Source organism: Petaurus breviceps, unplaced genomic scaffold (genome assembly GCF_028583685.1).
Source record: "Petaurus breviceps papuanus isolate PSGF00001 unplaced genomic scaffold, PetGlider_PUasm1.0 218, whole genome shotgun sequence".
Taxonomy (NCBI): domain Eukaryota; kingdom Metazoa; phylum Chordata; class Mammalia; order Diprotodontia; family Petauridae; genus Petaurus; species Petaurus breviceps.
The window spans coordinates 6,573,986-6,588,023 of NW_027185872.1; the positions used below are offsets into that span (position 1 = coordinate 6,573,986).

Genomic DNA, 14,038 nt, shown 5'->3' on the forward strand with positions numbered 1-14,038 from the left:
AGGAAAGGGGAGAATCTAGAAAGGACAATGGGAAGCAAGGGGTATGCCAACTGCCCCTACCCTAACCTGTAAATCGAGAAGAATGACTGATGATGTCTCCAGGGGAGCCAGGGGCGCTGTGTCATTAGGAGTGCTAGGTTTCAGTAAGAGCTAGTAGATGTAAAGAGTGAGGGAAGAATGCATGTGAGATGAAGGGAAGCTTGCTGCCTATAGAATAGGCATTCCAGGTGGCACAGTGGCAGGGCTAGGTGGAGAAACTTCAGGGTGGGTGGATGGGCCTGAGAAATGGGGTTTGGAAGGCAATCTAGAGAAGGTCAGATTCAACAGGATGTGAAGGGTCTGCCTACGTGTGAGTGAGTGGAGGGCACTATTCCTCTACCCTCAAAGGACAGGCATGGCAGGAGATGGGAGACTGAAGAGCAGGCCACTCTTCTTAGCCCCACTGGTTCAACCACATGCCAGCTGTCACACTGGGACAGTGGAAGGAAGTGAAGGATGCCTTGGGCCAGGACAGATGATACTGGAGCTAATGCAGATGCCTAAGAAGGCTTAACAAGAGTTTTCAGAGGATTCCCTATCACTTGTCTCTTAGAAATATCCACAAAGCCTCGGGTGGATCAGGTTGGACAATCCATCAAAGCTTCCTGTCACAGCCACCTCTCCGTGCCACTTTCCTGCACAGCTTTCATCACTCTCCTCCTCTCTCCCCCTCGCTATCACAAGCACTCCAAGGCACATGGGCTGTCCAATGGTCATCACCCTTGACTCTCCACTCTTGGCCAGTTCAGTAATGTTTCTGCTGGTGAGTGTCTCTGAGGATAGTCCTTTCTACCCATCTACATTAGGAATATCTCAATGATCACACATCAACCACCATGTGCTTCTCAACTGCCCCACGGGTGATACTTCACTATAATCCTTCAGAGACAACAGTTTTCAAACACTTGCAGTTATGCAGAAACACCAGCGGAATGCTGGGATTCCCAAGATGGGCACTAGGTTCTGCCAGAAGCTAGGTGGAATTCCCCACAGGCCATCCACCCAACTAGCTCAAGTCTCAGCCCAACTCACTAAACACGTGCAGTGTCTCTAATGCCATCGGCCGATCCCCACCACAACTTGCCAGGGCTATAAAGGATCAATTGTGGATTGAGTGAATGAATATATGAGGTAGTTAAGAAGCGTTACTACAGGCAAAGCTGGGTGTTAAGCACTTGGAATACAAACGAGAACATCCGATGGTCCCTGCTCACAAAAAGCTCACATTCTGAAGGGGGACACAAGATGAGGGCAAGGTTTTAGCTTCGAAGCAGAGGGAAAGGTCCCGTGGTCGCTAGGGATAGGGGCAAAACAGATGGTCATGTCTCTTCTTTATCATTCCCACTGACAAAATCACACCTATTTCTGTTCCTGTATCACCATCTGACAGGGCCAAGCCCTTCCTTTCCTGGGTTTTCACTAGCTGTGACCATAGGTCCTACAGGAATTCCAGGCTGGAGGTTGCTGAGGGCCGCAGGGTGGAAGCACTGCTCTTCCCAAGGCTCTTGGGCTCAGAGCCTGAGAACAGACAGGGTTCGGGTAGGGGTTCGACTTGCCAGACGCATGCTGCCTCCTGTCTCCTACAGGGCACCCTGATGCTGTAGCCAGGCTGGCTGGCCTGCCTGTGGGTGGTACTTGGCTGGCACTTGATAGGGTAAGCTGGTCCCTTCTTGACAGGGGCCAGATGATAGCTATGAGGGCTGTACCAGAAACAAGCCTGGCAGTCTGTGTGGTGCTATACAGGGAAGGCAGAGTCCATGGCCACGGCAACTACCAGAACTCAAAAGCAATTCTTGTTGTAATAGCAGCACAACCACTGCTCTTTCTAGACCAGGGGTGGGGAACCTGTGCCCTTCTAGGTCCTCGAGTGCAGTCAGCCCTGTGACTGAATCCAGACTTCACAGAACAAAGCCCCTTAATAAAAGGATTTGTCCTCTAAAACCTGTGCTCACTTGAGGACTTTTCCCCTTCTCCCTTCTAATTTTTAATGGATCTTATCTTTTTCAACTGGCATTCCTTGCGAGGCCATTATTTACTCATTCCCTTCTTTTAATCTTCCTTTACCTCTTACCTAAAATAATGACAAATTTTAGGAGATAAAGAACCTTACTTACTCTGGGGCAACCCTCAACCCTGCATGGAATCGCAGGATATGCCCATCCAAATTTCAGGACCGTGACTGTCCTGCCTTTCTATAAAGGCACACTTGACAGTTCCAAAGGATTCACAAACTCAGGGCCTGTACATTGAACAAGACCTTCAGGAAATACAGGCCCCAATACCCTCTTCACTGGCCAGGTCCACTAATGAGAAGGCTCCAGGGACTGACTCAGTGAAGGGCATCAAGGTCGTCTGTGAGGAGTCAGATCGTGCTGGTGACCTCAGAGGGCAAGGAAGGATACCCTGGAATTTGCTGTAAGAGGCTTTGTCATCCCAGACTCAGACAGGGCCTGGGCTGGGACGCAGTGTGAATACAAGGTCACAAAGACATCTGGCTGCTGGGTAGGGCCTTGGGAAACTTCTAAGCCCTTCAGGGCACAGAACACAAATGACCTGTCCAAAGTCACAGGACCAGCTGGGGACAAAAGTGCAGAGCAGGACGGAGCAGGAGGGAGCACATTCCCAGGACACCTCTAGTCAAAGGACTCCCAGTTCCAGCCTGACAACTGCCTTGGGCCGTGATGAGGCTGAAGCCTCCCCTGCTGCTCAGAGAGCACCAGTGAGACCTCCACTAACCAGAATCCGGTTAATCAAGAGCTGCTTTTCTGTGGAGATCTTCTGAGAGGAAGGGACAAAGGCAACAAGAAAGCAGGTACTGGAAGGCTTCTCCTGGCGGGGATGTCAGGCTGGGCCGGGCCGGAGCAGCCAGGTCGCGGCGGCATCACTCTGGCTTACAGTGCTGCTCAGCTGTGACCGCAGGCTTCTCCTAGCGGGGATGTTGGGCTGGGCCGGGCTGGAGCAGCCAGGCCGCCGCGGCATCACTCTGGCTTACAGTGCTGCTCAGCTGTGGCTGCAGGCTTCTTCTTGTTGTTGCTTTTTGGAGGGCAACTGGGGTTAAATGACTTGCCCAAGGTCACACGGCTGGTTTTTGTGTTAAGTGTCTAAGGCCGGATTTGAACTCAGGTCCTCCTGATTCCAGGGCCCGTGCTCTATTCACTGCACCACCTAGCCATCCAACTGCAGGCTTTTTAAAAATCTCCATCAGAAAAGCCAAATTAATTTATTTTTACCACTGTACTAAAGCAAGAAAATTTTAGAAATAATTTAACACAGAAATTCAAAGGAATTTCCTGTTAATCAGAAAATCCAATTAGCTAAATAATTACCTAGCTAAATAGATCCCATGATAGAGGGCTCGACACATAATCTAATGCCATTGGCCAGCTTACAGACCTGGAAGGAATCTCCAAGGCTGAAGAAGCAGGACTCTGCAGTATTCCCCACCAGGAGCCGCCCTCCTGCTGAGAAAGGCAGGCTCTCCTGATGGAGTCTTGTTCCATTCAGAGACAGGTCTCATACGGATCCAGTTCTGGACCAAGCCCAGCAACTCCATCCAAGAAAATATCTGGATATGGCTGTCACGGACCCCATCACTCCTTCTACACGCACAGCAACCAAGAGGTCATCCAGCCACATTACCGTAAGGCCATTTAAGAGGCAAATGTTTCTCCTATTTATGCTTTCAGGTCACCAACGTCCTCCCTAAAACATGGCAACCAAAACAGAAGCCAAGAGTGGTGGTCTCACTAGGTCAGACCCTAGTGCAAGAGCATCGTGCTGGCCCTACGGGGCTCACATTTCACTGAAATCACCAGGTCTTTTTTCCAACAAACTATTGTCTAGTCACATCTCCCCATCTTCTGCCTGGGAAGGTGATTTTTTTGAGCATGAGTTTAAGATTCATCCCAATTAGATTAAATCTTACTAGATCTGGCCCAATGTTCCAGCCTATCAATGGCTTTTTGGAACCTGACTGAGGCAAGCCACGTGAGCCGTCTACCCTTAACTCCGTGGGATAGATAATCTTGACAGATATGCCACGTGTCTAAGTGGCTGCTAAAAATGCTAACCAACGCCGGGCCCAGCATGGAGCCACGAAGGAATCCACAGAAGTCTTCCACACCCACCTAGCGACCACTTCTCTGGTGCCACTGCACATGGTGCCCTATTTTCCACAACAATTCCAAAACGCTTCCACCAGAATAATAAAGGACGGAAGCCGAGTCTGGCAGTCTCTTCCTGACAGGTCACAGACACACCGGCTCGCTGGGACCACCATGTTCCTCGCTAGCTGTCCAGTGCACATTAATTCAGATATCTTCAGCTGACAGTCTCCTGTACAGTGGCGCTGCTGGAGTGAAAAGCTCATCAGATCCCAGATCTACAGCTGGCAGGGGACCGCGGAGGTGTTGAGCCCCTTTCATTTTACCAAAAAGGAAACTGAGGCACGGTGCTAATAAGTGACTTACCCCCAAAGCACACAGCAGCTAAGAAGTGTCTAAAGCAGGATTCAAACCCAGGCCAAACACTCCCTCTAATGTCTCCCCTGACACTACCCAGTCTTCCTCATTCTCATGATTTTTCAAAGATCGCCTGACAGACAGTGGCTTCCAGACCCTGGTATGCACACGAGCTGTGCCTGACTCTCTGAAACCCCACTGGCAGTTTTCCTGGCAAAGCTTTCCTTCTCCAGCTCATTTCACGGACAATGGGGTCATTCAGCTAGGCAGTGTCTGAGACTGGGTCTGAGCTGCAGTTTTCCTGCCTCCAGACCAATGATCTACACTCCAGCCCACCCAGCTGCCCCAACGAATGGGCCCTGCAGTGGCTCCCTGACCGTGAGCCCACCCTCTGTGGTGGGGGGGAAGAGAAGCCAAGGAGAGTTGAGGGGCTCTGTCCATTCTCAGTGACTGCTCCCTCCTGAATCTCCACCCAGTCGCTGTTCCTGGAGACTCTCCTCCTCAAAATGACTAAAAACCGGACAAGCCAAGCCTTTGCCCTCCTTCTGCTGGCCCAACAGTGTGCCCCAGCTCTAAGCGCGCCCCAGCGCCTGCATCCTCCACCTTCACTGTTCTCATCGGCCCAAGCTGCTGGGGGGCATCTTCACATTCTCGGGGTAGACACCCCACTAATTCACCAACAGGTCTGAGGTGTGCTGGTTACTCCCAATCTACCAAGGTGGTTTACCAGGGTGTGGCTGCTGCCCATGCCACAGAGCTACAGGTGAGAGCTGGGGGACAGGACACCAACATGGTGGTGCCTAGAGGGCCAGCAGCTTTTCTAGCTATGAGACCCAAACCCCACGTCCCAATAAGGCTGAGCTGAATCACTCCCAAGAGTTACATCCACTCTTTGAACTTAGCAGACCAAGGAGCAGGGCCAGGATAAAGCACATACGGTGTTATGGGGGCTGAGTTCCCACGCTGAGTCAGCAGAAGGCAAGGAGCCCACGGGTATCAGGTGAGCTGAGATCTGGGGTCTGACATGGCACCAAGGAAGGCATAGCCTAGCCCAGATTCTAAACCAGGACACTGGTGTGTAGGAGACGTGGTAGTGTGCTGCACGAGGCTAATGAAGGGGAAAAGGGGACAAAATAAAGGGAAAGAACAAGGGTAGGGAAGAGGTGGCTGTGTGGGTGACATCTAGGAGACAGTAACCAGTGCAGATGTGGGAAGGCGAGCTGTCCGGTTTGGCACAGTCATGGAAAGCCCCAGTGGAGGTCTGGACAGGGAGCTGTGGCTGTGGGACTAGAGCTCAGCAGATGGACTTTGGCATCACCTCCAAATGCACTGGAGGTGACAAGGCTTTGGGCTGCAGATGCCCACAGGCACCAAAGCACACACATGAGCAAGGGAAGGAGCTGAAGAGGGCAGGGGGACATGCTGGGGGCTGCAGCCCAACAGGCACAAGGAAGGAAGAGCAGGGCCTGAATGAGCAGGGCGGGCCAAGCTCCCAGCTGAGAGTTCTTGTCACGGACTAGCCAGGACTGGCTCCATTTCACAGACTGAAGACTGAGGTTCCATACAGCCTCTCTGGGGAGTGCAGAAACAGATGCACAGATGGAGGTCGTGGGGGCCAATGTTCCCAAGCTTCACGATGCAATCGTTAATGGAGGGAAAAGACAATCAATCATTGTAAGCAGAGGAACAGCTGAGAGCGGCAGGGCGATTCTGGCCTTGAAGGCCAGAAGGGTCTGCTTTAGATGGCTTCTACTGATCTTGAAAAGAAGTCACAAAGCCAGAGCTGGAGATGAAAAGAACACCCTCAATACAGTTCAATTCCTCTGGTGAAACTCTATCCTCCAGAACAGTCCTGACCTAATTAAATGGGAAAGCCAAGTGTCCAATCACAAAGGCCGCTGAAGTGTGAGATCAGTCCATCTGAAAGAATGACTGGCCAATGGGCCTGTGCTAGCTGGACATCCCTGGCCATTGCCAGGGCCAGAAAACGATGCTGCTGGGGATCTCCTGCAGGCGGTGCCCACAAGGCCCACGGCTGCTGGCCCCGCCTCAAGTGCCTAGAAAGGGATGGTGTATGACTGTGTGTAAGTACTATGGCACTCTAAGGAACGAGGACACAGATCACCACTACGCTTTTTTAAAACACTAAGAAATAAAAGAGAGGGGGTGCCCTAGATGCAGAAGGCTGCAAGCATTTCTGAAGAAGGTCACTACAGTCTTAGTTTTACTTCATTGTTATAAGAGAGCTCCTGCAAGGCGGAGGGAATCTAGAAATGTTTGTAATAATAAAAACAAAACGTTATCAAGAAACAAAGCAAACCACTGAATCAGAAAATGACGACAGTCAGAATTTCCCTGCAAACGGCTTCTCCCTGCCTTGCCCCAGCTTGCCCATGCCAGGGTCAGGGTTCAAGTGTGCCACACCATTTCTTCATCCCAAAGCCCCAAACACGCCCCTGCCCAACTCCATGCCAACGCCACACTCTGACGGCCCCCCAGCTTCGTCCAGGTGGTCGCTGGATCCCATGGGAGGTCACACACCGTCAGGTTAGCCCGCCCTGTGGGCCTCCCCTAAGCCCACCACAGGGGCCCAGTCATAAGTAAAGACAGGGCGCTCCATGCCAACACAGGTACACTAAGTGGCAGCTGTGCTCAGGACACCGTCCCCGAGGCTTTGGTCGGTGCACAATGCTCTTGGTGTGAGACCTGGGGCAGCCCCCAAGGAGAGAAAGGACTAAAGCAAAGGCAGATGGGATGGTCCCTCCATCGTCCCCCCACCTTCACTATGTTCCTTCAGTCTCCCTCCCCACCGGCTCAATCCCCGTCTCTCCCAAGCACAAAGCAGCCTCCCCTGGTCCCTCCATCCGTGCTCACCACTGTTCTCTTTCTCTGCTGCCCTTGGTGGAGAAGGCCGTCTACACTGGAGGCCTTCACTTCCTCTCATGTCTCTCCATCAGCAGCCTCCCTGACCCCTCTGTGGCCTTGGACACTGTCCCTGATCCCATTTTGGCAATCATGAGATTCTGGGCATTTTCTCTGGCTCTTCTCTTGTGCCCGGGATACCCTCCCTCCTCCTCTCCACCTCCTCGTTCCCTTCAAATATCAGCTAAAATCTGATCCTCACCAAGAAGCCATTTCTCCTCCCCGGTCCTGCCAGGACCCCCTTCTGCCGATTCTCCCGGTTTCTCACTTGTTCTCGGGGGGCTCCCCCCTTAGACAGTGAGCTCCTTGAGAGAAGGGGCCATCTTTTGTCCCTCCTTGTGTCCTCATTGCTCAGCACAGTGCTGGAACATGGTGGGCACTTACTGACTGAGAAGTAGGGGAGAAGAGTCTTCTGACAAAAATGCCCAGAATGTTCTGGGAATTCAAAAGAAAGAAGTGCCTGCACGTGCAGAGTGGCCCCGGAGCTGGACCGTGCTCTCGGCTGCCTCCCCAGTGTCTGGGCTGAGCGAGACCTCCCTCGCTTCCCCGGCCTGCGCTGGAGGTCAGACCATCATGGTGGAACAGGTGCTCTGCTTTCTGAGCTCTTTTAAGCCAACTGTATACCTTCACATCCCTCCTGGAGGCATCTGGGTCCTGGCTCCTGGCTGTATCCTCAAGCCTTTGGGCCATAGGATCCTTGCTTAACAAATGCCCATGAAACTGATTATTTGCAATAATTACCACTTTAGGAACAGTAAGTGGATTATTTAAATGCATTTGCATTACAAGGAACTGTAGCTCTCCAGCCCTTGTAATAAAATGCTGACTGACAAACAGCACTTAATAAATGAGTTACTACAGGAATAACCACATGAAACCTTTAAGGAAAAGCAGGGTGGGCAGAGGAGCCAGCTGAGATCTCATCAGCTTCTTAACAGAGAATCTTTAAGGAAGAGCTTACAAAATCAGAGAAATACAAGCTTCTGTCCTCAAAGCTGACTAAGCTAAAAACCTCCATGAAGCCAAGTGGAGCGAATGGATCCTGATGATTTAGGCTAAAGGAAAAGCTCCATGGAAAGGCTCTGAAAAGGGGCGAGGGGAGCTTCCTGAGCCAAGGCCATTTCTAAAGGGGGCAAAAACAGCAGAGCTGAAAGAGTGTGTGTGTGTGTGTGTGTGTGTGTGTGTGTGTGTGTGATGCAAAAGTATAGTAGCTGTATCTAGAGACTCTCAGATATGCATATGTGTGCATGCACAGCATCAGTTTCAAAACAGTTCCCACCTCACTGACCCAATCACCCGCAGAGAAAAGCACATCAGGTTAGAGCCCCTGGCTCCAGACCCTGACCCTGGCGGCTGCATCCTAATTCCCCCACTGAACAATGAGGCTTCAGAGCTGAGCTGCCCCCATGGCAGTCACCAGCTCCAATGGTACTGCCACCCGCCCCTGAGGCCCGCTCACAGCTCTTTCATCTGAACTCTGGACACGTCAGAAGCATGCAGGCCTCCTAAGGAATGAGCGTGCAACCCTCTTTTTGGCAGGGGAAGGGTGCGGTGCAGGCCTCCTGGGTGGCCCAGAATCTCTCACTGCTAAGGGAGACACCTGGAAAAAACCATTCCTCACCACCAACATTCACAAAACACTTAAAGGTTTGCAAAGCCCTTTACGCATGTTAATTCATTTGGTCCTCAGAACAACCCTGGAAAGAGGTGTGGCTATGATGCCCATTTTACAGAGCAGGAAATTGAGGGAGACACAGGTGAAGTGTCCTACCCAAATTCACACAACTAGCAGTGTCTGAGGCCAAATCTGAACACAGGTCTCCCCGTCCCAGATGCTGGGGCTCTCTGCTGAGCCACCTCTGTGGTTGTGGCCTGGAGTCAGAAAGGCCTGAGTTCAAATGAAGCCTCAGACACTTCCCAGTTCTGTGAGCCTGCCTTCATGACACTGGAGAGGGAAATGGCAAACCGTCCCAGTAGCCTTGCCGAGAAAGCCTCATGGCCAGCTGATCCACCAGGTCACAGAGAGCTGGACATGGGTGGCTAGGTGGCACCGTCCATGAAGTGCTGGGCTCAACTCAGGAACTCATCTTCCTGAGTTCAAACCCAGCCTTAGACACTGAGCAGCTGGGCGATGTGACCCTGGGCAAGTCACTGCACCCTGTTTGCCTCAATTTCCTCATCTATAAAATCTGGAGAAGGAAATGGCAAACACTCCAGGATCTTTGTCAAGAAAACCCCCAATGGGACTATGAAGAGTCAGGCATGCCTGAAATGGCTGAACAACAACAAAAAGCTGCCTGTACTCAGAGAGGGCACCTGTCAGCACCGACGGAACAAACACCTGTGTTGGTACTGATAACATCGGCACCGCTACTCTGCAGGTCAGCCATCCCCAGTCACCCATCATGTTCCCAGCCCGTGAACGACACACCCAGCTGTCCGAGCAGCAAGCCCACCGCTGTCCTCACCAGTAACTGTTCTTGGTCTTTCTTGGCATCCTTGTGAGTGGCGGGTCCAGGCAGCCCAGGTGATAATGCAGCTTACAGGTGTCACACAATAAAAGGAGATGTTGGTCATGGTTCTTCTTACAGATCCCACAGCTGTGAAGAAAGGCAGGAAAAAAGCATTCAAGTAATCCACTAGGCAAAGTTACTCAATCATTCCTGAACATATTCTCAAATGGAAAGTGTTACACGGAATCCTTTCTACAGGTCATTTCCTTAATGATCAACTTTTTTTTTGCTTTCTTTTTTTTTAACAGTCAACAAACATTTCCTTCACGTTTGTATGTTGGGAGGTCTCGATATGATGGGGTCTTCAATGACCACTTCAAAAGTTTAACTAAGGAACTGTCATAATTCAAATCCTTCTAAGAAGGACAGAAAGGTCTGTTCTACCTGACTTACAGAGCTAGAAATGCATACTTGCCTTAGATTGATTTCTTAGTGTTGAATGGGATAAGGAAAAAGAAATCTGGAAGGTACGGAAAAGTTCACTCAGTTCTCCAATGGTCAACATTCAAGAAATCCTTCCATATCCAAGGGTAACCCCAAATATCTTACTATCTGGAATTTATGTTAGAAATCTTTCACAGATATCTAAAGACAATAATTAAAACTGACATACATAAACAAAATTCACTTTAATATTCTAACACAAATGTCTGAAATATAAATATCTTCTTCCATGAGGCCTCCCAAGGTGGCTTAGGTAGAAAATGAAAAATTTCCAAATAAAACTTCAGGGCTCAGAAAATAAATCGGTCATTACAAACGGCAAAAGTCAACTTTCTAAAGACTCTCAGGCATCAAAATGCCCTCTGGCAAAACAGATGCAAAATATCCCTTAAGGCAAAGTGATTGTAAGGAGAAATCTCATGGGACTCTAGCTGAAGTTCATCAGAGCAAAGGTACTATCTACTGAAATCGGTGTGGGGGGCTGGGTGTGAGTGTGTGGAGAAAGGAAACTGGGATTTATTTTCTACTGTTACAGCTACATGAGCACATGAGCAGGGTGGTCGAGAGGTGGGAAAGCTGGGCCTGGGCAGGTGACTCAGTTTCCCAATCCTTTAGAGATCTAATGTGCAGAGAAGTTGCCCACCTACACTGGTATTAGGGGCCTGCCATGGTGCCAAAATGGTCATGCAAACCCTTAGAAAAACAAGTAATATGTATGGCACCATAGTGGACAAAACAAAGCATTTTATCTCAATGGCTGCGGGTTCTCCAATGAACCGCCTTAGCTCCCAAAGGGAGGTGGCTGAAGGTCCCCCCCAGGTACAGCGGCTACTGGGCTCTCCATCAGTTCTGAGGAGGCCCAGCCGATAGCACTGGAACTACCAGGCTTCCAAGGAAGGCCGCCTTCCCTGCCTGCCATCTTCCAGCATGGCGGCAGGGACACGGCGGCAGGGGCTCGGCTTACCCCACACAAGCCTCGGCCTCCCTCCCCTGGGCCAAGGGAAGCTCTGGGCTAGGAAGCAGCTTCCTGTGCACTAAATGTCACACTAAAGTGAATAACAGAATGAGCTAAACGAGGAAACAGAACAAAAACCTATCGGACAGAATAACAGTGACTGTGCACACAGAAGAAAATGGAATGGGCATGAAAGGTGCTGTGGGTGGCATCCCCCTGCCCTGCAGCCCCTGCGACTGGCCAGGACCTGGACAACCCCAGGGTCTGGTGCTACAGGAGTGGCTTGGGCCCAGCCCCAGCCCCAGCCCCACCCACCCATTAAACTGTCAATACTTGCCTATAAAGGACGGCCGGCAGGGTCGAGGTCTTTTGGGCACCGCCTTCCTTTTTGCTGGGTTTTCTCTCCTTTGGCGCCCGCAAAATGGCTGGTATATTCAACTTCTATTGATGTGAACAATGCAGTTCTTAGGGTTTAAAAGAAGACCGCAAGCAACGCCCCCTTCTCCTTGGTGTACCACATGACAGGCCCCTGACTGTGCCTCCACTGGGGGCACACTGCTCAGCCAGCTGGTCTACCAGCCACGAGCGTCCCTCAGAAGTCCAGCATAGGCTTCTTTTACCCACTTGCTGACAACCTGGGGGCAACTGGGGTGGCCTCTCAATCCTTAAGGAGAGTAAAGAGCCCCTGGCAGACTTTGCCCACGGAACAAAAGGACAGAGAAGCCATGTGTCCGAGCTATGCTGGTGCTCACTGCCCAAAGGCGGCCAGACCCTCTCCGGACCTTCCCTCAGATCTCAGCCATCTATCTGTCCAAGTCCCTTCTCTGCGAGCAGATGGAGCCTCCTTGGCGGTGGCTCCTGTGCTCACACAGAGAGAACCCAAGGAGAGGAGTGTGGCCAGGAGCCTTCACCTCCATAGACCCCAAAGAGTCAAGGGGAAGGGGAGGGAACAACGGGAAGACACAGAGGTCTCTGATCCTACCTTCTGAGCCTAGCTAGGGAAGAAGACCACATCTTACACTACCCACTGCTCCCTGGGCCTGGAGACTTGGTGCCACCCCCACTGCCCAGTGACAGCTAACTCAAACACATGCTCTGCTAAATGACATAACAGACTCTGCCCTCCCTGAGTCCTGCCACTGCCCTGGTCGCAATGATCAGGGCTGGAGCACTGCAGGCCGCCCCGAGTGTCTTTTCAAGCCTTGATGAGAAGAGGGGCTTGGGCATGTCTGTGCCAATGACCACAAGCACTCTGCACTCCTGAAACAAGAAGCAGGCTCGTCCGCCAACACAACAAGCTGTTCTTTACTCTCCTTTGCCTGCCCAGGCTCACAGACCTGGGCTGTGTCAGGGGCAGGGGCCCCAAAGAGCACATGGTGCTAGGTCTGGCCTTGCCGAAGGGGCAGACAAGAATTCACTGGGATTAACTTGTGCTTTGGGTCTGGCTTCATCACGAGTGACAAGGCAATCAGTGAGTGCAAATGGAAGAGTTTTGCAAACAAAACAGCTATTACAACAAAATTAAGCTGCAGGTTTCCAGGGGGGTGGCTTATTGAGCTCTCAATACGCTCTAGTCAGAAATCATTATCCCCAAAGCACTGCTTGGACCCAACCAAACACAAGCTGACAGATGGACCAGCAGACGATTCCTGGAGCGTCATGCATGGAGCTGTACAAAGGAATGTCAGAGGGGGATAGCAGGGGAGAGACTCACCTGTCCAGTGATCCTGCCCAGCAGGGCCCAGATGCCTTGTCCTTCATTTCTGAGCTTTCCATTCAGGTTCTGGAGTTCTTCTAAGGATTCACACAGCTAATGAGAGGAAGAGGAGAAAAAGTCACGGAACAGACAGGCAGGTGCGTCCCCATACCACGTAGACGGCTGGTGGCTATGTTACTTTCTGGTCTGACCCTGGGAGCTGTCCCAGGGTGTGTGGCGTGAAACTAGCAGGGCAGGCTACAATCTAAGAACAGCCTGCCAGCCCTGAAAAATGCGGCAAGTGACCCAGGCCTGCTAGCCAACGAGTGTGAGACGAGGCACTTGCCCCCGAGTCAGGCCAGCTCCCAGGCCAACATCGTGGTCACGAAGTGGACTCCAATCCAAAGGTCTCTCAGACCCTCAGGTCACCAGACCATTTTTCGCAGTTGTTTAGGGATGTTTCGTTAACTCAGATGAAAGATGATCGAGAACAGACCAATACAGCTATCCAAGGACCTAAGAGAACATCTGTCAGAATTCTCATGAGAACAAAAATAATAACACGGCAACCACACAATGCCTGGCACTAAGGTGCTGTCCGGGCAGGAGAGAAGGAGATGTGCCAGAGGCTGCCAGGATTAATGAAACATGCAGGATGAGAGATAGGGAGGAACCACGGAGGCCGGCGGAGTGAGGGTGGAGGCGAGTGCCTGGCACAAGGAGGGGGGAGCCATGGAGGCCGGCGGAGTGAGGGCGGAGGAGTGCCTGGCACAAGGAGGGGGGAGCCATGGAGGCTGGCAGAGTGAGGGCCTGAGAGCCTGGCACAAGGAGGGGGGAGCCATGGAGGCTGGCAAAGCCAGGGTCTGAGCGCCTGGCACGAGGTGGGGGGAGCCATGGAGGCTGACAAAGCGAGGGTCTGAGCGCTTGGCACAAGGAGGGGGAGCCATGGAGGCTTGCAGAGTGAGGGTCTGAGCGCCTGGCACAAGGAGGGGGGAGCCATGGAGGCTGG

The 14,038-nt window shown here is 51.7% G+C and overlaps 1 protein-coding gene and 1 long non-coding RNA gene across 6 annotated transcripts in view; one reads left to right on the top strand and one right to left on the bottom strand.

Moving 5' to 3' along the window:
- LOC138166011 (uncharacterized) overlaps nt 1-14,038 on the top strand; it is a 233,810-nt gene that overhangs the window by 158,988 nt on the left and 60,784 nt on the right. The window lies entirely within an intron of this gene.
- Nucleotides 1-14,038, bottom strand: part of PHF14 (PHD finger protein 14) — a 183,503-nt gene that overhangs the window by 118,299 nt on the left and 51,166 nt on the right. For all 5 annotated transcript variants that reach the window (XM_069094448.1, XM_069094450.1, XM_069094446.1 and 2 more), the window contains 3 exons: nt 13,048-13,143; nt 11,671-11,774; nt 9,890-10,021 (listed from right to left, as the gene is read on the bottom strand). In XM_069094448.1, the coding sequence (XP_068950549.1) occupies nt 9,890-10,021; nt 11,671-11,774; nt 13,048-13,143 (332 nt within the window). The remainder of the gene's footprint in view (nt 1-9,889; nt 10,022-11,670; nt 11,775-13,047; nt 13,144-14,038) is intronic.